Genomic DNA, 26,309 nt, shown 5'->3' with positions numbered 1-26,309 from the left:
AAGAGAATAGTTAGTAATAGCAAATTCCAAATGGGTGCCTTTTCAATCATACTCCGCGTATACCAACTTAAGCGATAAAGAGGGGTCAGGGAAGCTTGGACTAGAGATCTAGACTACTACGCCTTGCTCTATACCGGGTCCCGGTATATCTGAGAATAGAACAGTCGCTACTACATTCGTGCATATGTGCATGTCACCAAATCCGCTATTTCAGCACACACTTTTGGAATTTTCTGAGTGTTTCTGCAATAATTTTTCGAGGCAAGATGAAGGCATATGTCCAGTTTCACCAACAGCAAAATTCTACACATCGTCGACGTCATCAAGGATATACATGACGAGGTTAAGAAAGATATCAGGGGAAACATTACATGATATCTCGTAATGACAGCTTTTTGAAAGAGAAAATTTCGTATATTTGGTAAATTCCCATGGCACGGTCGACAAAGATTTCGATGCAATACCAATGTTGATAAGGGATGCTTTGTTTCTAGTATACATTGATAAGATCTGGTCCTGGTCTAGCTAAGATTGCTCAGCGAGTGAGACAGAGCGTGCGAAGGAAATAAGATATGAGATATAGAATACCAGGCATTAAAATCAGAATAGGCAATCCAGTGCCACCTCTTCCTTCCTTATAACGCCGTAGGATAGTCCACGTGTCAATGGGTTCATTGCCACGTGTTCACCATATTACTCTGTTGATGCATGAATTCATATATTATCGTTGATTTCTTTTGATTACTTACTTTGCTACATGTAGAGTATGATCATACCTCTGAACTTTTTGCATATCATTCTGTCTACTCATCTTATCTTTATAGTAGTAAGACATATCCAGCATACACAGCATTGCTTCATACGTTCTTCCCTCATCTTCATCGAAAGCAAATTGTCCAAACCATCTCCGCATGTCAAGCTCTTCTGCAGATCAAGCGACAGCTCTGGTACTTCAAGCTCTTCAGACCTTATACCATGATCCAAATTCAATCTCGAAGAAGAGGGCAAACGAGTGGCTAGAGGAGTTTCAGCACAGTGTGAGAATTTCTCCCCTCATTCTCGATGAAGCTGGACTAAGACATCAATGAACCTTGACTTACCATCCTGCTCCATATAGGTTGACGCATGGCAGACGTGTCATACACTGTTGACTTCACCCGAAGCACCTTTAGAAGGACGACTGTTCTCCGCTCAAACACTACGTGCCAAGGTGAGTATTATCGGACAATCCGAAACTATTGTCTCTTCGGATAGCTCCTTCCAAGGCTCAATCAGCTTGTGCGGGACTGAGCTAAACATTCTCCTTCTTTTCCTTTATCGAACATTCAGATATTATACGACTTATCTCAACTTCCCCGCGAACAACTCCCTCCGTTGCGTGATTCACTCCTTTCTTCCCTTGCACCTCTATGTCAACCTTCCGCACCAGCCGGTTCGAAAGCGGTTTTGACGCAATTATGTTTAGCTTTAGCGGACTTGGCTTTGCAGATGCCAGAATGGTCAGGTGTAGTAGGGGGTATGATAGAGCAATTCGGAAAGGATCCTTCGACAGTAGTAATCCTCCTGGGATTCCTGAAAGCGTTACCGGAGGAGGCAGGAAACCCCAGGATACCGTTGTCGGTAAGTAATATTTGACTTAAGGAAGCTCATTGGAATTAGCTAAGCTATTTGTATAGAATGATGAGGTGCAAGCGATGTTGACGGCTCTGGTGAGCGGTTCGGCTGAGCAAGTGCTAGGAGTCTTGACGATGTACATACAGGCTACAGGTTCGTCCAGCTGTTGGACTTTCAGTTCCCATGAAAATCAGCTAATGTACTATTATTTAGGCGTCACTACCCAGATACAAATATCGGTGTTCGAGACATTACGGAGCTGGTTACAAGCTGGAGAAGTCATGGCATCTCAGGTTGCCAGTACCCCATTATTCGACGCATCTTTCGACGCTTTAGCATCTGATCAATTGTTCGACGCCGCCGTAGATGTGCTGTGCGACCTTATACATGAAACGCAAGAAGTGGAGGATAATGTAGAAGTGGTACAGCAAATAGTACCCAGGGTGATAGCTCTACAGCCGCAATTAGAAGAGCATAAAGAAGATCCAGATCGTATACGTGGATATTGCAGAATATTGTGTGAAGCTGGAGAATGCTATAAAGATTTGATCGCTCGACACCCTCAAGATCTCTTACCCCTCGTCCAATCTATCGCTGAATGTGCAGCATACCCCGACCTCGACATTGTTCCTATCACTTTCCAATTCTGGTATACCCTCGCCATGACTCTCGGTCGACAACCCAATGATCCATCTCTGCAACCCATACTGGCTATTTACCAAAGCCTGCAATCCATCATCATTGGTCACTTACACTTCCCAGCAGACGATGAACATCAAACAGCTCAAGAACGAGACGAGTTTAGAACCTTTAGACACAGGATGGGAGATACCTTAAAAGACTGTTGTCATCTTCTTGGCGCCCCGACATGTTTGAAACGATCATATGACCTGATAGTCGATGCTATGAGCAAGGCATCACCATCATGGCAAGAAATCGAAGCGCCATTATTCTCGATGCGAAGTATGGGAGCAGAAGTAGATCCAGAAGACGATGAAGTTTTACCGCACATTATGGATATGTTACCGAAATTACCTGATCACCCTAAAATCCGATACGCTGCCATATTAGTCATATCAAGGTATACTGAATGGATTGACCGACATCCCGATAACCTAGCTTTCCAACTTCAATATATCTCAGCAGGATTCGATATGGCCGAAGACGAAGTTTCAGCAGCTGCGGCTCAAGCGATGCGATTCATGTGTCAAGATTGTAGGCAACATCTCGTCCCTTTCTTACCGCAACTGCACACTTTCGTCAATTCTGTAGGGGATAAATTGGATCAAAGCGATATGGTAGAAGTCTGTGAAGCTATAGGATATGTTATTTCTTCTATGAATCCACCTCAAGCCGCTCAAGCTCTCAATGAGTTTTGTCAACCTCTTATACAGCAAATCCAATCTGTTGTGGTGGCTGAAGGAGAAGTAGACAAACCTACATTAGTAAAGCTGGCAGATACTCTAGAACAATTAGACTCGTATCTGAATATAGTGAGATCGATAGAGCCTCTTCCTCAAGCATGCTACAACACCCCAGCGGAGATATACGGCATACTGGACTCGTTCCTTGACAAATACGCCAAATTACATTACATTTCCGAACGGGTTGGGACTGTACTACGGAGAGGGTTGACCTTCTTCCCTCCTCAAGCCCTAGAGTCCATCGTTCAACCTCTCCTAAATAGAATGGTTAGATCCTTCGAGCAGACCGGATTTCCAAGTTACCTGTGGATAACGGGTAAGGTGACTGCCAAATTTGGAGAAATCGCCAACTCCGGTAATCAAGAACTAGGGGAATTGTTAGTTGGGAGCTTCGAAAATCTGACCAATGCGATGGCAAAGCTTTTACAGACCAAAGTGGCCATAGAGATACCTGATGGTGAGTACAGGCTTGCAGTCCTCAATCTGAATCATCGCTTATCAATGGTGGTTTTCAGTCATGGACGACTACGATCACCTTTTTATGGCGTACCTTACCGCTATCCCCAATTTGACCCTCTCCTCACCATCGGTCCGATTGGGCGTATCTCACGTTCTGGCATCTTTGACCTGCCCATCAACAGAAACCATTCTCATATCCCTCGATGTCCTCGCCAATCTCTCGATTCACGTTCATGCCCCACCGATCGCTTCCACACTGAATACCTATGGCAAGGTGATAGTTTCAATATTGATCAATGGGGTAGTCACCGACTTCCCAGAAGATAGCTTGGATCAAGTTCAAACTGTTTTGAATGCCTTGACGAGCTCGGGTAATCCTCAGGAAATAGAAGGTTGGTTCAGGGAAGCGATAGGTGATTTGCCAGGTCATTTGGTTCCCAATGAAGCCAAGCAGGGATTCTTAGGAGATGTTCATGGGTGAGTTTATGCGGAGTGTGGATGTAGTTCTGAAAAATGTATGATTCCTGACTCGTTGTGACTTCGATTAGGCATCTTGCCGATCAGTCCTCTGATAAGCTGAGAAATGGATTGATCAATTTGGTCAGAGCCGCTAGGAGAGCTAAAGAAAGAGGAAGACAAGCTAGGAAATCGCTTGGGGCGGTATAGACAGGGAAAATACACGAAGGCCTAATATGTAGAAAGCGCAAAGAAGGAAGCTATTTAGGTGCGAACAAGTTGATGGAGATAACAAACAAGGCAATATGGAGCCAACGGAACTCAGCAGAATATCTGGTATATAAGTTGTCCAGGTGCTAGGAAGCACTATGGTATGGAAAGGTCAATCAAATCAAATTAGCATAGCATATTAGCATTGGATATAATTAGAGTACGATATTAGAATGGAATAGGGATAAATGTATTGGACATGCTATGTTTGGTAGCTTGACGATAGTCGATGAAACGAACGAAGGTAAGAATAGTCATATTTTCTCAGATATTATGCATCGTTATAAGCACAAGTGGAATAGGATATCGGCAAGCTATGAAACAGCAATGCTGCGAGCTATAATTTGGAAACGAGAGCTATCTATATGTGTCTCAGTTGTACCGTGATCGGCCGTCTGACAATCCCGACGTTGCTTTGGATCGAAGTAGGTCTCACCGCAGCCTTATTTTTCCTTCACGCAAAATACCAAATAATCGTTGATGACGTGAATTATGTTATTTTCCTTCTTTTTTCATTCGATCGGGCGTAGCCAAATGTCATGGAAATAGGATCATTTAAGGATATTTAACGAGAGAGAGAAATAGATTCTCCGTTCATTTCGCGGGAAAGATTTAAGACTTCCGTTTGAAACCGATAGCCCCTGTGTTCTGGTAGCAAGCTTTATATTAGCAATTCTATTCTAAGTGCTTTGACTGAATAGTTTTGAGTTATCTTACAAAGGCACAAGTGACAGCGTTCCGTTGGCATCGGAACAGACGGTCACTCGTATCGAAGATTTGCATAAGGTTTTTTTCCAAGCAGGTGAGACTGAGCTCGTGGATAAGCACCTGAGGACGCGAAAGCCGGAGCCAAGCAAGTCATCGGATGAGAAAAGAAAGTGCCTTAAAGATCTGCCAAGCCACTTACACTTAATTTGATACAGTGATCCCCGGGTTACTCTGCATCGAGTAAAAATGTGAAAAATACTAACGTTATTGATGAAGGAATTGACAGGGTAAGAAGATAAAATAAAGAGCCACAGGAAGAGGAATAGCATGTTCCATGGGTTATGTAATTATATTCATCTCTCCTCTCCTCTCCTCTTCTCCTAAGCACATAATCTGGCATTTTGATTATTCATCCATATTCATGCTTGCTAAAACATAGAGAACAATCAAATACACTCATAGGCCTAGTAATAACAAAACTCTCTTGTAAATCAAGTCGGAATAGGGACATAGTTCGAATTTAACAACATACATTAGTCAATTTCGATTGGGTTTAGATCGACAAACATAGGATGGCTCATTGTAAATGTTACTAGCACGCATTTATCATATCAAAACCTACATTTCAGTGATTCAGTTCAACCGGAGTCATCACAAACAATAAAGAGGTATATTACGATTACAACGCAACGATAAGAAGTCAAGTTGGAGAAGGAGTTGAGATCGGAAGACAAGGTTAAGGAATCCCTCTCGACAAGGTGAGTATCGCTGTCCTGTTTCAACACATCGACCTACCCCATATGGTTTTACTGTCTTCCTCCTTGTTCGAGGGTTGGTGAGACAACGCTCAATCGAGACTATCGTTATAGTAAAATCTTCCGATCACAAATCTGAATTGAGATTCCTTTTGTGCATCCGAAGCATAATCACTCACCACGCCCGAAAGAGGATCACGCAAGGATCGAGCGGATTTCACTTCAAGTTGCTCTCCGCCTTTCTTTTGTAGGAACGCAGTTGAAACCCACATCACAGAGGAATTTCGCAATCTACACCGTATCATCGGCTCGTCTACTCGTCTACTCGCACAATCCACAGGTCTCGCCAAAAACATGTCTCCATTACGGTGATATAACTGCTCAAATCTTACTACAATTATGTCATCGACAATAATATCAAGTGTAATATCTACTGTTGCAACTGCTTCGGCTTCAGCTTCGGCGGTGCTCGCTTCAACTCCTCATGTCACGTCTCAACATGACCGAAGCGATACCATATTTGCAGTTGGTATAGTCATGACTGCCTTAGCTACCTTTTTCGTCGCTATGAGGATTGTTTCAAAGACTTGGGTAGTGAGAAAGGTTATGTGGGATGATTATATCACTGTTGTTGCTTGGGTGAGTTCACGAATGGTTTCATCCGCTACCTACCAGCTTGATCTCCCGCGACTTACCTAGCTGAACGTACTCCTTCGCATAGCTATTCTTCGTTGCATTGGCAGCATCGGTTATAACAGGTTCTCGAGTTGGACTAGGCAAAAGTGGAGTGGGTGAGTGAATTTTTCTCGGGCGAATTCCTATCATGAGGTATGTGTGCTGATTCATAGACTTGTGTCATACGCTTAGATATCCACCCCAATTGGGTTGAGCCTTTACGAAAATCCACCTACACCTTTGTCGTCTTTTATAACCCCGCGACCATGACCATAAAACTCGCCATTCTATTACTGTATAGGCGGATGTCAGAGGTCCAACCATGGTTTCGATACGGCACGTACGGAACAATGGTTATTGTCACACTCGCTGGTACAGTTTGTACCTTTATCGCAGTTTTCGAATGTCGACCAATTAGCGCAGCTTGGTCAACGGATTCAGCAGATTCCGACGCGAAGTGTATTGACGTGATTGCCCTTTTCCTCTCTGCGGCGCCAGTCAACATTCTCACAGATTTAGCAATTCTCTTGCTCCCTTTACCTATTCTCACGAGTTTACGTATGGAAATGAGACAAAAAGTAGCATTGTTAGGTACCTTTTTGGTTGGTGGTTTTGTCACGATAGTTGATATAGTAAGAATAGCATATCTTCAACAAGCACTCAAAGCGGAAAGGATATACGGTGATCATGGTGAACTTAACGCAAATACTCAGTTCGGCGATTTTACATACTATATTAGTTTTTCAATTATGTGGTCTTTCATTGAGATTTCCGTTGGACTCATGTGTTCCTGTACATTGGTACTCAAGCCTTTGATATTAAAAGTTGTACCTGCAATCTTAAGGAAATCGAGGGAGAGTGGACAAACCCATGCGGAAACATATCATCTAACTCATATTTCGAACGCCTCACCAGAACGAGAAAAATCGCCAAGCTCCCCAGCGTCTCCTCGGGCGGAAGAAAGAATAACGCCTGTGCTTCCTAATATTGTAGAAGAAGGGGAATTACATGGAAGTGGTCGGGAAAAAGATGGTGGTGATGCTAAAGAAGATATGTTCGATTTCATGGCGATTTTGAAGGAGGAGCCACCCCAGAATCAGACAAGTGTCGTCAACAGGGGACAAGGTCAGAATGGAAATGCCGAAGACCTCAATGCGGCTACGGATGAAGTCATTAGAAGGAAGAGAGCAAGATCTAAATGGAGACCAAGAGGAAGAAGTGGATCCAACGAAAATAATAACCTCGGTACGGGTACACAACCTTCAATACTTCAGAGATTACGCTCAAAACATTTATCGAAAACCACAAAAGAGCCAGATCAGCATCGACATACTCAAGGTCCTTCTGCCAATTTTTTCGATTTCGTTAATATGAGCGGAAAGAAACCATTGACCGAATTAGGTCAGAAAGAGGCTCTTGGTCCCATTCTTTTTGGTGAGCGGAAGTGTACGTTATCCCTCAAATTTGTGACTAACCAGATCTGTCCATTTGCATACAGTCAGCATCCTCTTCTTTATGTGGGGTTTCTCTTACGGCCTTATCGGTAATCTCAACGGGGAGATCGAAGGGTTCCTCGAGTACCAACCTCATCAAAGTTTAGGTCTTCAAAGTTCTTACTGGTCCGCATACTTTGTCGGTCCCGTCACGATAGGATATTGGACACTAAAGAAACTAGGATTTAAAGCTACATTTGTTGCCGGCTTGACGATCTATTCTACTGGTGCAATGGCATTTTGGCCATCAGCAGTATTGACAAGTTATCCAGGATTCGTTATCAGTAATTTCCTGGCTGCTTTAGGATTATCAATCTTAGAGACAGCCGCCAATCCATTCATCGCATTAGCTGGACCTGGAGAATTTTCTGAAGCTAGATTACTTTTCTCTCAAGCTATTCAAGCTATAGGATCATTAGCAAGTTCTTTACTTTCTCAAAGGGTATTTTTCAACAATGTCGATCAATATAGGTTATTCAAGGTTCAATGGTGTTATCTTGCGGTGTCAATATTCGTATTGATATTAGCTGCTATATTTTACTATGTCCCTCTGAGCGAAGCCACTGATGAAGATTTAGAAATTAAAGCTACAAGAAGGTTTGAACATGCCAATATTTCGCCAGATTGCAAAGCATTCGGAATACCTGCAAGATGGTTCATACTTGTTGGAGGAGTTTTTGTGATATCAAATTACGTTTCAGCACAAGAATCTATAAGTTTCGCATGGAATTATTATGTTAGAATTTTAAAACCTTCAGCTGATTTACGATGGATGCGAACAATTGGGCAAGGATTATTCTTCCTTTCTAGAACTCTCGCTTCATTTGGATGTTTTATTGGTATACCACCTCGATTCATTTTGGCTTTTTGCATATTAGGAGCTTTCCTAACTTCACTCTTACCCATGGTACTTCAAAGTGGAAATGGAGCTTTAGGAGTGATGATACTTCACATGTTCTTCGAAGGAACTGTATTTCCTCTGATTTTCGCCATGACAATTAGAGGTCAAGGTAAACATACGAAATTGACATCAATGGCTTTGGTAGCTTCGATTTCCGGAGCAGCTGTTTTCCCTGCAATTTCATACAAGGTAGAAACCGATCATCCTAATAATCAATTAATACCCTTAGTCATCATTGTTGTATTATATGGATCAATGTTCTTCTTCCCAATAACGACTAGTTTTAATCATAATCTTAAAAGATGGATAGATCCTAGATGGTCACTTAAAAAACCAGGAGATAAAATAGCACCAGATCATGAAACTCCACCTGATCAAATAACCGGACCTCATTATGATAGAAGAACAAGAGAAGATTTAGGTATAACGAGTATGAATAGTCTAAATAGTCAATCAGGTGTAGTGGGTTTAGGATTGAATTTAAATGGAGCGGATCTAAATCAAGCAACTAGTTTTGGTAGTGTAAGAGGAGTAAGAGATTTCGAAGGATAGAAGAAGAATTTGTAAAAAAGTATTCGTTTTTCGGATAACCACATGAGCTTGGCTCACTACACAATAGTATATAGATTCACAATACATTCAAGTTTAAAAAGCATAAGCATAGTATTCATCATATGTTGTATGTATCATGTTATTACATTGAGGATATCATACTCAGCGATGAAATGGCGAAGATGAGTGAGTAACCGGTTAGATCCGAATTACGGTAACTTGCATGTTCAATGATCGATGACCCTCGTTGCTTTAGTCAACAACACTTAGATTCAACTTTGTTCTTGAAGAGAGCCGTATCCTCGTGTTGATACCTCTGATAGGTTGGCTCTTGCCCTTCCCCACTTTCGTCATATACTTGTCATTGATTCAATGCTTCCAACTCGTTTGTTATTGACCAACGTTACTCGCAAAATGCCATTATTCTACGCGATATGTCCTGATTACTCGAATAACCCTTCCGAAACGTTGAAGAATCGTTTAAAAGTTCGCCCAGAGCATTGGAAGAGGGCTGAAGAGGATAAGAAAGCTGGTATACTCGGTGAGTAGCCTCACCCTCATTGACAACTGGTGTAGAAGTTCCAAAGGGAGAACAAAATAATTCGCAATTGTTAATTGAATGATTAATGATCTCTTGGGAAATCGAAGAATGACATTTAATCGTTCTATCATTCTTTCTTTGATCAATCCTTCGTGGTCATGATTTGATTATATTTGCACAAATTATATCTTTATCGTGAAGTTTGTATGGTCGGTTGAAGCTACATATAAAGAATTGATTTATGCTCATCTATTTACTTAATTCCTAGAATTCGGTAGAGGTACAGTTCCACCAGCTTCTTCATCACTTCATTCAGATCCAAATCTCCCATCGAATTTACAAGCAATGGATGGATCAATAATGTTCTTCAGGTATAAGACAATTGACCAAACGTGGGATCGAATAAAGAGTGATGTATACTATACAGGGAATGTATGGGATAAAGAAAAGATACAAGTTGGACAATTCATTAAATTACCTGGAGAAGGGGATGACTAGTCAAACGTTCAGAAGAAACTTGTAAGGTTTACTAATGTAAGACAAAATCATATGCATGATATGATAACATGTAACTGAATATAATGCTTTAAAAAGAATTAACTCTTCATAGCTAAATTTCTTATTTCCCATAATCTCTTTGATTCTTTCCTTTCCCTTTCCCTTATCTCAGTACTACTACTTGTACTCCTCATTATCCAACCCTTCATTTCCTTCTTATGTCTTTCTTCGGCACTCTTACATTCTTTCCACAATTCATCGCTTATCAAATTTGCTCCTTCCCATGCTGTTGAATTTAAACTGTTTTGTGTGGTAGTCGATGATGCAATTGACGATTCACTAATTAATCTTGATGTCCAATTATTACTTGTAGTGACAAATTTATTCAAGAATTTCTTCCCACTAGATCGAGTTATAGTGCCGCCGCCTAAATCTTCATCTTCATCATCTGCCATACCTTCAAAAGGGTCAGGTTCGTCATCTTCAGGACTGAGAATACTGATCCATTTCATGTGTACTGGATCAAATTGCATATCTCCTACTATACGAGGAGCGGAAGCTGTTGATCCGACAGGTGACGATAATCCCCCAATTGAGGAGCCAGTGTAATGAGTGATAAGTGCTGGTCTAGCAGAAGATGACACTGTGTCGAAATCGCGTAAAATAGATTCATTGCCTTCCCATCGTAGTGTGGAGGGATTCCAAGTCATTTCGCCGACCACTATGATTCCGGTCAGCGGAATATTTCAAATTGTCGACAACGATTACTTACCCTTCTTTTTATCGGCCACACCGAAATGCTTGATCAAAGCAGGTTTCCTATGCTTTCTTTTGGCTAATGTGGTCCCTGAGCCTGACTTCTTTCTCTTTTCAGTCAGATCTGAAGATACCGGAGGAGATTTAGTGGATACTAATGTAGTTCGATGGAATGGATGAGAGGTTTCGAGCGCTGTTGATTCAAGTCAGTATGGGCCGGCCTGATTGATAGCGGAATGCACTCACACCTTCTACCTGGTTTACCCAAGCCTATACCGCTGATCCCACTTCCCTTTATTGTAGATTTATGATCGTCGTCAATGTCCAAATCATCAATCCCATCAAGCTCGCTTCCGTCACCCCATGTCTTGTTCCGTCGAGGCATATCGACCACCTTTCTTACACTTTCGCCCCGCTGCGATGGGTTGTATTGATTAGCAATGGACATAGAGCTACTTGATGGCCCAGAGATGGAAGTGGGAAATATTGAGCTGATAGGTGGTCGAGATTTAGCTTTTGAGCTTGATGTAGGCATCGTTAATCTCGAAGTCGAAAATTGATACCTTGGTGTGTCGGTAATGGTAAAAGTCTTATCCGCCAAAGCGTCTTGCAGAGAGGCTAGTGACTGCTTACGAGTAAGACTTGGTGATTGAGGTGGAGCAGCGATATGATAATGCGATTTCTGATGTCGCAATCTCGATGTAGGTGTTTGTTGAGATATGGTTGGTGGAGGAAGAGGTGGAAGTTGGGATGTAGAAGGAATAGGAGGCGGTAGCATTGAATGTATATGTCCTGATCTTGACCTCATTGACTCCTTCTCTCTTCCCGTCAAACTAGGCGAATCTACTCGTTTAGTGTTCTCCCTCAGTAATGTGGTAGCCGAGGCTGAATTACTCCTGAATGATAGACCAAGCGATGATTGAGTTCGTTCTCTTGATGGATTGAGTGGTACCGGTGTGACCCTTCCCCATCCTTGTTCACGCTGTTTCTCCCGAGCCTTCTCCCTTTCTTTCGCGATGCCCCTAGTCGCGCTAGCTCCCGTCTCCAAGGTAGTCGAATTCATTTTGAGAGTGGATGATGGGAATTTGTCTCGAGCCTGTTTCTGAGATCTCAATCGATGTTTACTCAATTCTACTCCAGGTTCGTCAAGTACTAATCCATCTTCGAAGGAGTCATCCGCTTGATGGCCCCTTTTGAAGCTTTGATTTGAGGTGTGTTGGTGATGGTTGGGGACTGTAGGGGCGTATTGAGGTTTTCTCTTTTTATCTAATATTGAGTTGAGTTCTTTTGACCGTTTATTAGAGAAGAAAGTCGGCGAAGGCAAAACCAGCCCATTCTCCATGTTCTCCTCTTCATCCAGTCCAAGCTCATCGTTCGGCTGTACCAGGATATCCTTGGACCTTGATTCATTGGATGTCTCGGGTAGACAGTCCGATATACTCGTAGCAGAAGTTTCGGATCTTCTCTTATTGATACCGCTATTCGACGGCGAATCTTCTGAGCCCCATCCCCATTTCTTGGCACCGCTGCTGGGAGATCCCCACGATTCGGTATTGTTGGTTGTAGTCGATGCATCGGATTGCCTAGGTTTACTTTGCTTAGAAAGCTTACTCGATTGTCTAGGTTGTGTAGCAAGTGTGAGATTAGTCAAATTGAGTGGTAATGCGAAATCCGATTCTAATTCTATTGAATCGGGATCTTGAGCTGGCGGGGTTGAGGGTACGTTTATTATATTGTTGGTGGATCTTGATGGTCTTAGAGTAGGATCGTTTCTGGGTGGTAGCATTGCTTTCAAGGTTGCTCCAGCTTTCAACGTAGCCTGATCTTCGTCTTCCAAGTCGAAGCCTAAATCATCCAACGCATCGGCTGAAGGCATGAATCCTTTTCTAGGTGGCGAGAGGGTCATTCTGCGAATCACACTTGACGAGGAGGCAGACCTCAATGGCAAGGCCTCGATAGGAAGAGAAGAGAGGGCATCTTCGAAATCTACATCGGCTTCCCATGATCTCTCGATAGCTAGAGCACGAGATTTATCCATTCCCTTGATTATAGGCGTTTTCGTAGTAGTACTACCTAATTTAGTTATAGTTCCGATTCCAGTAGGACCATTGCCCACCACCGTACGCGTGATAGATGACGAAATCGATGGTCGAGGTCTCGATTTGCCTGTCAGAGTCTGATTTGGCAAGGTATCTGGCAAGTCGAAATCGTCATCAAACCCATCTAATAATTCCTCGATATCTTGACCTTTCTTCAACTTGATTGTCCCTTTTGTCGTATATGATTGTCGTAAAGGCGATGACGCATGCTGACTAGTACTGCTGATAGAATGGTGTGAGCGATGAGAGGTGGATGAAGTTGAAGAAGATGACGGAGAAGTAGGCAAGGCGAAATGATGTGCGGACGGGGATAAGTCGAATGAGGGGTCTTCGGACCAATCGTCAGAAGGGACGAATGCACCGGCAGGCGGTGGTGGCGGGACCGGTGACATCTTGAAGGGGAGTAGAAGTCTCTTGAAAGGAGAGAGTAGACGAGTTGTGGAAGGCTTGATTTGGTGATAAGGATGTTCGAATCGAATATGGTGAGAATAATAATATCAAGTGTCTGTGCGAACGAGCGTTACTGGAAATTATCCTACTTGAACATGATAAGCAGACCTATCTATCTCAGTGGTTTCGTCTGATTCGTGTAGATATCCAATCAGGTCGCTCTATCTTAGGATGGTTGATGGGTCGTGAACATTGTTGGATGTATATTTGCCTGTATAATTACATTTGAATTTGAACAATAAAAGGTGATTTATTTGTTATTCTTATCGTTTCAACGTAACGCGTCGTTTGAACCTAACAACAAACCAATTACGTAAAGCTTTGACCGAGCGGCAAAAGAGTTAATGCCTTATGAGAAGGTATATGTATAGGTATACAGTCTCGACACGTATCTTCCTTGTCTTTGAAGAGGTCTTATAATACTGAGACTCCATACACCTGAAATGTGAGTCTTACTGATTCGAGGAAGCGTACCTTCACATCTTCGATGAGTGTGAAGATGTAAATGAGTCTTTCAAAAAGCAGGTACCACTTGAATCGCTCTCCAACCTATCAAGACTCTCGCCGTTCACGAACAGCATTCGCAATCCAGATGGATTTGAGTAGAGAGTAGTATGAGAAGAAGTGATGCTCAGATAGCTTTGCTACAAAACATACATCCGAATTCGAAACCCTTAAGACTTGGAAACTCTGAATAATCACTGACCCGGATTGTCGTTACCTTTTCTGAGCGAGAGAGAGAGCAGCTGACAGGTCTTTATTTGACACAATTAATCTCACTACCCAAGGGAAGGAGGAAGATACATGGGCGAAGCTATGTCCAAGCTGTATGGTCGCTTGAGTGAGTGTAGTCTACCGCTAGGTGGTGTCACTGCGATGAACCTGATAAGTAGAGCGAATTACCTAACAGCTGCGATATCGGCCTTTACTAAGGGTCAACATTACCATAATCGTGCTCGCAAATCTGTTCTTGCTTCATATAGCGCCCGAGTAAATCGCAATCATGACAACTGGCTAGCACATTGCCCAAGATCCAGGTAAACTGACATGTCATTCGCTTGATTGATCAGCTTGTCAGTTCAGCCTAAATAGTATCAGCCGACTCTCTATAGGAGGCTGATGTAGTGTTGATTTTGATGGTCTTAGTCTTCAATCGATCAATGCAAACAAGTCTACTGTATTCACTCCGCTACAAAGATATTGGACGACGCAAAGTGCCACATTCATCACCATGGGTTGAATGCGGTGCTCCGTGAATTATCCGAGAGGTTTTTGGATTTTTCCGCGGCCGAAGATGGCAACTGTATTAACGATTAAATCATGCTGCCTAAATCGCAGATCCAGTTAAGCGGTGTTAAATGGATTGTTTGCAGTAATCGACATAGTCATTTTGGGACTAATATCTCACGATGTAGTTTGATTGACGTAAAGGAATAGTATGAATGTTGTTCAGTTAGTGGGAGATATCAAAAGCCGATTTAACTACGACACGGCAGATGGTCTTTCAACTTCTTTGCCCCAATGAGGGGAGTGCCCCGGTTTCATCAATGATACGGCAATTGCTCTGGAGCCTATTTTCCACTAATAGCGTATGTTACTTGTTGCAAACAAATGAATGTTTGATTTGAGCTTCAATTAGAAGCTGGTAATTTCGGGTAAACAAATCGGACATGAGAGAGGTACATGACGGATATACTCTTAAATTCCTAATCTCGCTTGTAAATTTACTTATGAATCACAATTGCCATACCGGGAAATTCGGGATCATAATTTCCTTCACTGCAATTGTCTGTTTTATGCTGTCATAAGCCTGAAAATTTTTGTGAAAGAGGTTACCATGGGGCCCTGGCGGCAAAAGTCAATAACAAAATAACATACGTATTTTGGTATTTGGTGATCCCCATACTTTCTCCTTTTTTTTAATTGCAATACGAATTGTACAGTATCTGATATCACTACTTTGTGCATGCGGTACTATCAACACAACATAACTTAACTGAGTACATACTTGTTTTTACACAATATTCATCCATATCAGACGAATCAAGGCAGAAGTATATTGTACTCGATCCCAAATTCCACCAAGAAATTACCCCTTTGCCGCGGAACATCCGATCGTAATCGCGTGCTTTGTCGACGTGGTTTCCCTAGCTTCAGCCTTAACCATTTTGAGAATTCACCTTTAAGCATCGATATTCAATAAGGACGGTATAGAATAGCAGCTACAGTAGATTATATCAAGTGGATAGAGTGTATGAATTCAAGGTGAGTTATGCATTGACAACTATACACGTTCTTATTGAGTGAGATAAGCCATCTCGGGCTATTTTTGAATAAAATGTTCATATTATAGTTTTTACCCTTAAAAAAGCCTAAGACGGCAAACAAGCAATAGAATAATAATTTAATCACCCCACCCACCTCAACTCACTCCTCCTTCATCTTTTTCACCTTTTCTTTTCCTTATCTCTCTCTCTCTCTCTTCTTTACTTTTAACCCCACATTATATCAATTCATACATTACATCCATCACTTTTATCATATACACTTCTTATTCTGCATTATCATTGTAATCCCCCTCAATCAGACATATCAACCAGGTGAGAACAGATACATATATTACCCCTTGCATAGCCTTATCATCCAAATCATCGTATTAGCGTATCCACCTTATTATCCCCGCAGTGCCCCTCATCGATCCACTTCATCCATCCTTTGATACATCTTATACACTTCATACCCCCTTACTTTCATCTCTTCTGGACTAGTCGCAACGTGGATGCATGATACCCACGAGCATATTGCTAATTAATGTATCGTGCAATAGATTTTCACCTTAACAAATAACAACTCGCTTAGCTGATTACGCGTTCATTGATTTTCAAGCCATTCAAAGTAATACTTTGTCATCCAGCAAGAATCAATACTTATATATCCGTGAAACCAGTAATATCTGTCAACCAACTGAATACGCTCTCACATTGAAACCCGGCGTTCAGCCTATCCAATCGAGATGCCAGACGGAACCCCACCAACAATGGCATCTGCCGAACAATCTAAACCCATCAATGTTAACGCATCCAACCCTTTAGGTCTTCCTACTCCAATTCCAGATCCTATCACGGGTAGATTGGATCCCAATGATCCTACTGTCAAAGCTTTGACGGAAGCAGCTTTAAACATGGACAAGAGCAAAATACCTAGACCTTATAAATGTCCTTTATGTGATAGAGCGTTTTACAGATTGGAGCATCAGGTGAGTGAATTTCTCATATGCAGTCAATGTCTGTCAAGGGTACACAAAGGCGTGGATTAAAAAGCTATCACAATACTGATTCTCGATTCCACTTGTCAGACCCGACACATCCGTACGCATACCGGAGAAAAGCCTCACGCGTGTACACATCCTGGATGTGATAAACGTTTCTCGCGTTCAGACGAACTCACTCGACACGCTCGTATCCACTTACCGCCTGCCCATGAGAATGGCTCGCACAAGGGCAAGACAAAATACGATGATGACGTGAGTTTCGAACCATTCAATTAGACGACTGAATTCCGTTAACACAACTGACTTTGCTTAATCTGGTCGTTAGGGCGATCACGACGACCACAGACATCACTTACCTCACTTGGGTCCATCATACAATATGGACTTGGAACGACACGGATATCCATACAATCTTCACTCACTTCAAATGGGCGCAACTTCAGGAGGAATTAGCGATATCTCTGCTCTCGCAGCAGCAGCTTCAGATCAATTGATCGAATTAGAAAGACATGAAGCGTTCCGAAGGGCAGAATGGGAATTGCGACATCGACAAATTGCAGGTGCTAGAAAATCAAATGGAAATTCACCTGTTGGTACACCTGGATCGGCACCTACTGCACCTTATGGATTTTCTAACGAAAGAGAAAGATTATCGCTTAACGGTGTACCTACTCCTGGAGGAGGTACATTAGTCTATCCAGTTTCTGCTCCTCAACCTGCTAGTGGAAATCAACCTGCCGTTCCAGCTGGTACACTCGCCGATCCTACTTATCTTGTCCCACCAACTTGTTGTCACGAAGAATGCCATAAGAGTTATAGAAAACGACTCAAGGTGGCTAAACAGACTCAAGCTTGTCCCAATTGTCTCACAATGACTCACAATGGGAATAATTTAGGAGCTGGTGGTGCTGGAGGTGCGGGACACGGATCAGGTGGTAATAGCGGTGGGGATAGTCACCATTCAAGCAATTCAAATACACCTAAAGATCGATCAACTCATAATTCTTCTGAAGATTTGACTAAGTTTGCAGGAGCACCAGGAGGAACAAATTATCAACTTCACTCGGCTACTTTAACTCAAGAACTCGCTGCATTGCAATTCCAACATCTTCAAGCATTACAAAGACAAAGACAGAGTGTATCTCACCCTACAACTCACCACTCTCACGTGAAATCTCACGGTATGCCTATCCCTCAAGGTCACCTACGACCATATACTCTGGATCTAAACAGTCATAGAGGTTTAGCTTCGACACACATTTCAGCTGCCCCATCACCCGATTCTAGCGATGATTCAGATGACGAACCGATGAACGAGATCATGCCTTCTGCTCATATGGAATTTACACCTGCTACTTCCCCTGTACTTTCCAGTATGAGACAAATGTCATTATGGCAAGGAAAAGCTATGACTGCTCCTACATCAAGAGCTACTTCTCCTGTATTACATTCTAGAGGCCCTTCAAGACCTGGATCACCAATTGAAGGTCACTCAGCTAATTCAGGAAGACACGGTCATACTTCTCATTCAGCTAGAGACGCAAAGAATAGATCTCATCCTTACACAGGTGTTCATGGAATTCATCATTCGACTCCAAATTCACCTCATTTCCCACCAACTATGAGTAATACGAAACATGGTCATTCCCATCATCGAATGTCTCCACCGAAAATGCATAGAACATTAAGTGGAGATGGAACCGTACATCGACATTCACATGGTTCTCACGGTTCACATGGATCTCATGGTGGACATGGTGGACAAAGACAATCTGTTCAAGAGATACTTAATGCACCTTCAATTTTACCTCCAACAGATCGAATGTTACCTCCACCTTCTTCATCATCTTACGGTGGATCATCAGTTCCATCTGTAAGTTATAGTATGTCATCAAATCCAACTTCAGCACAACATTCACCTGTAACATCAAGAGCTTCTTCACCTGTTCATTCAACACATAATCATAACAATCATAACAATCATAATCACAATCACAATCACAATCATGCACCTGCTCAATCACATATCATACATGGTGTAAGAGCTGCATTTGGTATGACACCTATTTCAGCTTCAAATTCACCAAATACTAAAGAACCTAAAATTGCTCAAAGTTTAGCTCAATCTTATTCACCTCCACATAAATTAGCACCAATGGGAATGGGTATGGGAGGATATGAAGGTAGATTACCTTCTTTAAGTAGAGGTAATTCACCGACTCATTTTGGTATGGAAGTTGATGGAACTCATGCTTAAAATAATACTAAATTTAAATGGACTTTCTTTCTGTTAAGTAATATACATTTTTAAACTTTAGTAGATTCTCTTAAATAAACAACTCTCCTTTTTCAATGATCTGAATATGGTTTTATACCAATTTCGGTTATATAGTATAAATATACGTTTTTTTTTTCTTTCAATTAAATAGATGGGTTATTAAGTATTTTGTATTAACATGAATTTAAATACACAACATCATTTGGTATTAGATGGTGCATCAAGCTATCACAATTGAAATAAAAGAGTTGCTCAGCTGAAGCCAGATTACATATCCAGTTAAGGGATTTCTTCAACAAAAAGCTAAAAGAGACTGATGATAGTCAGTCTTTATCATACTATCCAACATCATTATTGGGTGACTATCGATGAACAGGATTAGAGAATTGTCATTGCAGAAATACAAATGAAATGTCATAACGATTTGTAACCGAAAGGAGACGCAATGAATAATGAGATTGGATCATTTCATATTTTTGTTATTATGCCAAATCGATATTGGTCAAGATTGCTATTAAATTCAACCCTTTCCTATTCAAAAGGCAAGCCTAACGGAAATCGAGGTCTTGCTCTAAACGTGCATTTCATGAATATACATTTACACATGATTATCTATATCATTCTTTTTTGAAAACTGATTCTATCACACGCCTTTTGGCGACTTTTCCATTCGCCAGATAATGATTCTTTTCGTTGAACGGATGAATTGGAGATTGGAAAGAGGGACGAGGACAAGGACGAGGAGGAGGAGGAGGGAAAGAAGATGGTTTATCCTTGTGTAGGTTGAATAAGGGTTATATTATCCCCTTTTAAGAGGATTCGACCTATACATAGATGGCGTTAATCTTGATCTTCAGACTGATTAGACGAATCCAAACGAGAAGAGACAGAGGTGAATGAGGTTGTGATAATCCAAAGAATGCTTTTACTTCTATTAATAGATTATGTGGTCGAAAGAAATGGAAGAATGGATCTTTATTTGAAGAAATCAATAACTCACCTAACTCTTTACGTGGTTTTGGATCTTGTCCTGCTTTAACCCCACAGTCGTACACTTCTTCTGCATCATCAAGTACCTGACAGATTGGAATGAAAGGTTAGCTTCATGTTCTTTGAAGGAAAAATTGATCATCGAGTTGATTTTTGTACACATACAAGGTTCATGAATTCGTCAAAACCCTAATTCAAATTTCGTACATTAGCTATGATACACGACGACAATGAAAATAAGAGGTCCCAGGTGAGGCTGATCATGCTAGCGAAGCAGGCTTGAGAAGAAAGATACTAACAATGATATATGCTTCGATCCTGAAACTGTTGTTATCGAATAACCAGATTGTTGTTCGTATATGCTACAAATATGATCCCTTCAGCTTGACTCATCTCACAACAACGATAGAGTGACGACAAATTTTAGCTCACCTTCTGTAAATGCGAGAAGATGATGTTGATGGGCTGTACACTAGTGTGTTAGCAATACGATACTGGAGAATGATTCATAAGAAATAAGGTAAGAAGAAGCTCACTTGTACCATCACTTTTCTACCGGACATTTTGATCTATTTCCTTTTGCTTTCTATTTTATAATGCCCGCTAGGCTATGTATATAGTGTGATAGATGATGTAGATGTGTATATGATCAGACTCAACCAGGATGCTTGTTATTTGATATCTATATTAATTGATGAATAGCTTGAAGAAGGATAGCGAAGAAGGAGCAACTGCAACTCATGTTAGAATTGGGATAAAATGACATAAAATACCAATCACATAATATTCTAGGGTGAAAGATCATTGCCACGTGTTTATGGTTTGTGATATCTCCTTATATCTCTTAACCGGCGCATCCTCTCTCAATATCCGGGGGAAAAAAGTTGAAATATATATCACAATTTGTGATATATGTTTGTGATATATGTATCTTCTTCCTAATCATCAAGATTCCCCCTTCCTTGCCGCTTGATCACCATGTCATCCTCGAAAATATACAAAATCAATGTTCCATGTACTTCAGCCAACATTGGACCGGGATTCGACGTATGTGGTATTGCGTTATCTAAATCACTTTCTTTAAAAGTAACAATCCCTCAGAAACCTACTGAAGAAGGTGTTTTACCGAAAATCATATATACAGGATTAGATAGTGATAATGTACCTTTATCACCTTATAAAAATTTACTTACAAGAGTAGCATTATACGTTTTACGTTCACATGGAATTCAAAATTTCCCTTCACAAGTTATAATTGAAGCAAATAATGAAATTCCATTTGGAAGAGGATTAGGTTCATCAGGTGCAGCAGTAATAGCAGGTGTTTTATTAGGTAATTTATTAGGAAATTTAAATTTAAATAAATCAAGATTATTAGATTTTGCATTAATGGTTGAACGTCATCCTGATAATGTTTCAGCTGCATTAATGGGTGGATTTATTGGAAGTTATTTAAGAGAATTATCTCCTGAAGATATGTCTGCAGCATCAATACCTTTAGCAGAAGTTTTACCTGAATATCCAATTGATGCTGGACCTAATTGGGGTAAAAATCCACCTTTACCACCTAAAGGAATTGGACATTTTGTTAGATTTGGTTGGGCAAAAGAAATTAAAGCAATTGCAGTTAGTCCAAGATTCGAATTGGCAACTGCAAAAGCTAGAGGTGTTTTACCTGATAATTATTCCAAGAAGGACTTGGTGAGTTTTTGATGATCTTTTCAAAAATACTCTAGCCCATGATACTATCATTCCGAAAAGCCTTGCCCCTCAAATCTTCCAGCTTCTCTGCCGCTTAAACGAATCTCCCATATACTTCACTATACCCCTGCCGAAACTACAATTGACTGTCGATTCATCTACAGATATTTAATCTACAACGACTTGCCGTTTTGACAACTGCTCTCGCCAGATCACCTCCAGATCCAGAACTCATATACGATGCAATGGCAGATAAAGTACATCAACCTTATCGAATGACTTTGGTTAGTTTCAGTTTCTTTTTGTCTCAGGGGTTGTACTAACCAATCTGATTTTTTAATTTGAAATAGATTCCTGGATTACCTAAAATACTTACCGAACTTACACCAACATCACATCCTGGATTATTAGGTATTTGTTTATCAGGTGCAGGTCCAACTATCTTAGCACTAGCAACTCATAATTTCGATTCAATAGCCCAAGATATAGAGCAAATATTTAAGAATGAAGGAGTTGAAGTGGATTGGAGTGTTTTGGATGTTGATGAGAGGGGAAGTACAGTAGAGGAGATAATTGCGTAATACAATACATAATTGTATATTTTTTCGTAGATGAGAATTAGAAGTAGAATTAGAAGTCGACGTAAATTAATCAAAAGTTCCTTTTATGAACACAATGCATTTCATCAAGCCAAATAAATTGCCTTTTGATCTTGTTTGACCAAACTAAAAAATCCAGGAATGTTATAATTCACAAATTTCCCAGTCGCATTGACCTGCATTTGGAGATGATTCAAAGGAAGGGAATAACAAACGCGTTGTTTACTTTAAATGACACCGTGCTGTTATAAGAATCTAGACGACATCAAGGACATTGAGTGATGTTGATATTCCCTTTTACATTGCAATTTGCATATGATCTGATGTGATATCGATCAAGGTTTTAGTAAGACAACTCAAAACAACATGATTGACACACCGAAGACAGATATTATACTTTCTATGGCTCATACGTGAGTTTATATTAATTTTACAATTTAATATAGATATTATTGATCTAGTACCCATCTGAATAATGTGGGGTTTAGGTCAACAGAAGATTACATGCAGCAAATTGTAAATAAAAGCAAGACACATGAATTCAGAAAAAAACTTTATCCTTCATCTGTTGTTAGAATATGGTTTTACGAAACTTTCCCGATTTCCGCTATCACATACATATGCGAAATCAATCCTGCACATATAAGAGATAAAAATGGATTATTAGATACGATTGGAATAGGTAATAAGGAATTTAATGAACCTCATAAAGATTGGTTAGGTTATGAATATGCTTATAAAGTTATTAGTTGTTACAAATCGAATCGACCAATCACGTTGAATGAAATGAAAAGTAAATATGGGATTAATGGTGCGCCTAGAGGAATGGTATATGTTAAGCAAAAGATGATGGAGGATGTCAAGTGGGATGAGCAGGAATGTATCTGGAGAGATTAGAAAGTATATTTGCTCGGTTTATGTATTTTATGATAATTATCACAAATTCACAATAAAAGATGAAAAAATGGTCATTCACACTCTCTCATTTTACTATGTACGAGCTAGAAAGTCACACCATAGAGCATGTGGGATTCATGAGTTGCCTTCTACGCAGAGGAGGACAAAAAGTACAGCTCGTGCTTACAGATTTAGTAGCAATACAACACAGATTGATTGATACAGTGATAACTCAAAGAGCGGAAAGCAAAAAGAAGGACGGTTCAACAAAAACATTACGCCAATAGGGAATCGAACCCTAGGCAACTGCTCACATAAGGGATGTTCATTTCTGAACGCCTCGATGGAAGGCGGTTATGTTACCATTACACCATTGGCGTGTTTCGATGAAGGCATACTCAATACAGTCTATATAACCGTTAGCGCGGATTGCATATCCGAAGATACAGTAACGATGACCCATCGCTGTATGAACCCTTGCTTTCTCTCCTATGTATAGCGGCATTGCAACGCCTCTACCCCGTACTTGCGATATGCAAGCTTTTCCGACATTGCAAGATCATGCTTGCCTTGACTGCTGCGAATCATAGATACATGGAAACGATGATTAACGTTGCAATGATAATTCCCTCGACGCGTGTGTATTGATCACCGACGCGTTTAGTTTGAGTTGGAAACTGGGATTCTCAACCTTGCGTACATGCAAGGTCAGATCATATATATATATATATATACAACGTTCAATCATTAGTATGAACACTTGACCACTCACTGGTAAGATGATTCTGCTAATAGAGTTCGAGGACGGGACAAACGGTACCCACTTGTACCTGGTAACTCAACTATAAAAAAGGCCTATCGACAATCTAATCAGCCAAATCCAGGATGACGTTATCCAATTCGAATTTGAGATCTGCAAATTAGCTCTGAATCAGGTCTGTGCGTGTGTGTGAATTGTTAGTTATAATCTGTGCGTTCAAAGGAATATTATAAGATACAGTCAACTTGAACATGTGATGACAAGATAAACATTAAAATTCACAGCAACTCATATTTATATATTCTCTTCTGTTAATACTCTTTCATCCCAACAACTATTCTTCCCTTGTCTCATCTTGACTTATATTCACCATACTATATTATGTCATCATACCAACCACACGAATCATCACCGCTCATCCAAACACCTATAATGGATCCACTCTCACCCTTCTCAGCTTCAGCGATTACTCCAGATGTACCAGCTCCAGCACCTTTACCAGGTCAAGTACAGAGTAAAGTACAAGTATACGATGTATCCATCTTTGATCCTCAAAATTCCACTCCGATCATATTCAAAGATGATAGTCCGTTAGCTATGCTTAGAAGAGATTTTTGGATATTAATTAAAAATGCAGGTACTTTACTATGGATTTTATCTCCACCTCCTGCACCAGGAAGAGATGTCACCAACAAAGGAATCCTTCTTCAAGGTATTCTCATTTTAGGATCTCTCGTATTAACGACATTAGGTATTGCTTCATTTGTCATTGGATTCCCGCCTCCTATACTCTCTGTACTTCTGGTGGTCATCTGGTGTGGTGCTTTCAATTTACGAGCTGGGAAGGAAAGGGTCACTTATCAAAATGTGCCTGGCAATGATAAGGACGACAAGGAGGTCTGGTTATTGTCAGTGTCTTTTACCTCTGTATTGCTATGTGGCCGGCAATCTACCAAGTGCTGACGGGATATCTCAACTTTTCACGTCTTGCACCACTGGCTCATCCTCCGCCTTGCCAAATCTGCCTTCTCACGCCCCTCACACCTGTGCTCTTGACGTCACGTCTCGTCCATTTTCCGTCTCCTGCAGCGTGAATGGTATTGGAACCTCTAAATCTGGCCTTAAGCTCATCCTGGACACGTTCTACAAGTTATTTGGTCGTCGAGTGATTGGCGTACACAATAGAACCTTCGGAATATGGTTCGATTTGATAGAGTGCATGTTGCAGAGGGACTTGTTTTGGGCCACCACAGATACAAGGGAGGGATACAATGTGAGTTTTGGGGAAGATACAGCGTATGGGGGCGACTGGGAAGCTTTTAGGAAGGATTAGAGGTGGACGAAAAGCGGGCTACCACAAATTTGGGTCATATGTCATATTGAGCTAATGTGGATCGAATAGATAATCTCCCAACATATCGCCGATTCCTCTAAAGAAAAGATCGTCCTCCTTGCTCATTCTCAAGGCGGAATCATCATGTCCGCTTGGGCAGACCAATTACTTGCAGATTTTTCCTATGCTCAACTTAAAAAAGTGGAGATTTATACCTTCGCTTCTGCCGCCAATCATTTTTCCATACCAGAATCCGGAGTCGGACCTTCATTCGGTTGCGTAGAGCATTTTGTGAATCAGTGGGATTACGTTTCAGATATTGGTAAGGCTGTTAGATTACTCTCACCAACACATAGCTAACAAATACCTGCAGGTCTTCTCGCTTTTGCCCCCGATGCCCCTAATGATCTTCCCGTCAATTCTGATACGGTCCCTCAACTTAGCGGAAGATTTGCAGGCAGAATCTTCAAGAGGCTTAGAACCACAGGCCACCTCCTCAATACTCATTAGTAAGTAATATTAGCCTCACACTTATGATGCGATATTAATTTTATATTTGGCGTAGTCTTTCTCCCAATAATTCAATTCTCGATGATCCAGCCGTCCGAAAACATAGTAAACTGGCAACTTACCTTCTTTCTCCTCAAGAACGAGCTGCGCAAGTGGAGAGAAATAGGGCTGAGAAGGAATCGAGAAAACACGCTCGAGCTCTTGAAGAAACTGTCGCTGGACCTTCTTCAGGACAAACTTGATAGGTAAAATTGTATATAGAAGTATTGAAGAAGCAAGGAAGAAACAAAAGAATATAATAGTCCTGAATTATCAAGAA

At 41.0% G+C, this 26,309-nt stretch overlaps 9 protein-coding genes across 9 annotated transcripts; 7 read left to right on the top strand and 2 right to left on the bottom strand.

The window, feature by feature from the left end:
- Positions 1–911: 911 nt before the first annotated feature.
- On the top strand, positions 912–4,163 carry I206_105132 (uncharacterized protein; the record flags this gene model as incomplete). The annotated part of the gene is made up of 7 exons (XM_019154436.1): positions 912–1,037; positions 1,118–1,210; positions 1,330–1,620; positions 1,677–1,767; positions 1,828–3,495; positions 3,554–3,974; positions 4,046–4,163. 7 exons carry the CDS (start codon positions 912–914, stop codon positions 4,161–4,163), a joined length of 2,808 nt encoding a protein of 935 aa, XP_019013176.1.
- A 1,922-nt stretch (positions 4,164–6,085) lies between these two features.
- On the top strand, positions 6,086–9,307 carry I206_105131 (uncharacterized protein; the record flags this gene model as incomplete). Its single annotated transcript, XM_019154435.1, has 4 exons — positions 6,086–6,325; positions 6,408–6,477; positions 6,554–7,795; positions 7,860–9,307. The coding sequence occupies 4 exons, from the start codon at positions 6,086–6,088 to the stop codon at positions 9,305–9,307; spliced, it is 3,000 nt and encodes a 999-aa protein (XP_019013175.1).
- Positions 9,308–9,679: 372 nt separating this feature from the next.
- On the top strand, positions 9,680–10,346 carry I206_105130 (uncharacterized protein; the record flags this gene model as incomplete). The annotated part of the gene is made up of 2 exons (XM_019154434.2): positions 9,680–9,848; positions 10,117–10,346. The coding sequence occupies 2 exons, from the start codon at positions 9,680–9,682 to the stop codon at positions 10,344–10,346; spliced, it is 399 nt and encodes a 132-aa protein (XP_019013174.2).
- Positions 10,347–10,444: 98 nt separating this feature from the next.
- On the bottom strand, positions 10,445–13,593 carry I206_105129 (uncharacterized protein; the record flags this gene model as incomplete). The annotated part of the gene is made up of 3 exons (XM_019154433.1): positions 10,445–11,067; positions 11,119–11,295; positions 11,349–13,593. 3 exons carry the CDS (start codon positions 13,591–13,593, stop codon positions 10,445–10,447), a joined length of 3,045 nt encoding a protein of 1,014 aa, XP_019013173.1.
- A 3,071-nt stretch (positions 13,594–16,664) lies between these two features.
- On the top strand, positions 16,665–19,179 carry I206_105128 (DNA-binding protein creA; the record flags this gene model as incomplete). Its single annotated transcript, XM_019154432.1, has 3 exons — positions 16,665–16,907; positions 17,007–17,174; positions 17,248–19,179. The coding sequence occupies 3 exons, from the start codon at positions 16,665–16,667 to the stop codon at positions 19,177–19,179; spliced, it is 2,343 nt and encodes a 780-aa protein (XP_019013172.1).
- A 789-nt stretch (positions 19,180–19,968) lies between these two features.
- I206_105127 (uncharacterized protein) lies at positions 19,969–20,753 on the bottom strand (the record flags this gene model as incomplete). The annotated part of the gene is made up of 6 exons (XM_070203063.1): positions 19,969–20,024; positions 20,201–20,276; positions 20,356–20,379; positions 20,490–20,552; positions 20,623–20,655; positions 20,727–20,753. The coding sequence occupies 6 exons, from the start codon at positions 20,751–20,753 to the stop codon at positions 19,969–19,971; spliced, it is 279 nt and encodes a 92-aa protein (XP_070059164.1).
- A 415-nt stretch (positions 20,754–21,168) lies between these two features.
- I206_105126 (homoserine kinase) lies at positions 21,169–22,472 on the top strand (the record flags this gene model as incomplete). The annotated part of the gene is made up of 3 exons (XM_019154430.1): positions 21,169–21,891; positions 22,056–22,175; positions 22,242–22,472. The coding sequence occupies 3 exons, from the start codon at positions 21,169–21,171 to the stop codon at positions 22,470–22,472; spliced, it is 1,074 nt and encodes a 357-aa protein (XP_019013170.1).
- A 384-nt stretch (positions 22,473–22,856) lies between these two features.
- On the top strand, positions 22,857–23,387 carry I206_105125 (uncharacterized protein; the record flags this gene model as incomplete). The annotated part of the gene is made up of 2 exons (XM_019154429.1): positions 22,857–22,903; positions 22,979–23,387. The coding sequence occupies 2 exons, from the start codon at positions 22,857–22,859 to the stop codon at positions 23,385–23,387; spliced, it is 456 nt and encodes a 151-aa protein (XP_019013169.1).
- Positions 23,388–24,579: 1,192 nt separating this feature from the next.
- I206_105124 (uncharacterized protein) lies at positions 24,580–26,232 on the top strand (the record flags this gene model as incomplete). The annotated part of the gene is made up of 5 exons (XM_019154428.1): positions 24,580–25,055; positions 25,237–25,420; positions 25,550–25,802; positions 25,854–25,989; positions 26,046–26,232. 5 exons carry the CDS (start codon positions 24,580–24,582, stop codon positions 26,230–26,232), a joined length of 1,236 nt encoding a protein of 411 aa, XP_019013168.1.
- Positions 26,233–26,309: the final 77 nt, after the last annotated feature.

Source organism: Kwoniella pini, chromosome 6, assembly GCF_000512605.2.
Source record: "Kwoniella pini CBS 10737 chromosome 6, complete sequence".
In the NCBI taxonomy this organism is placed as follows: Eukaryota; Fungi; Basidiomycota; class Tremellomycetes; order Tremellales; family Cryptococcaceae; genus Kwoniella; species Kwoniella pini.
This window is presented reverse-complemented; position numbering and strand designations above follow the sequence as displayed.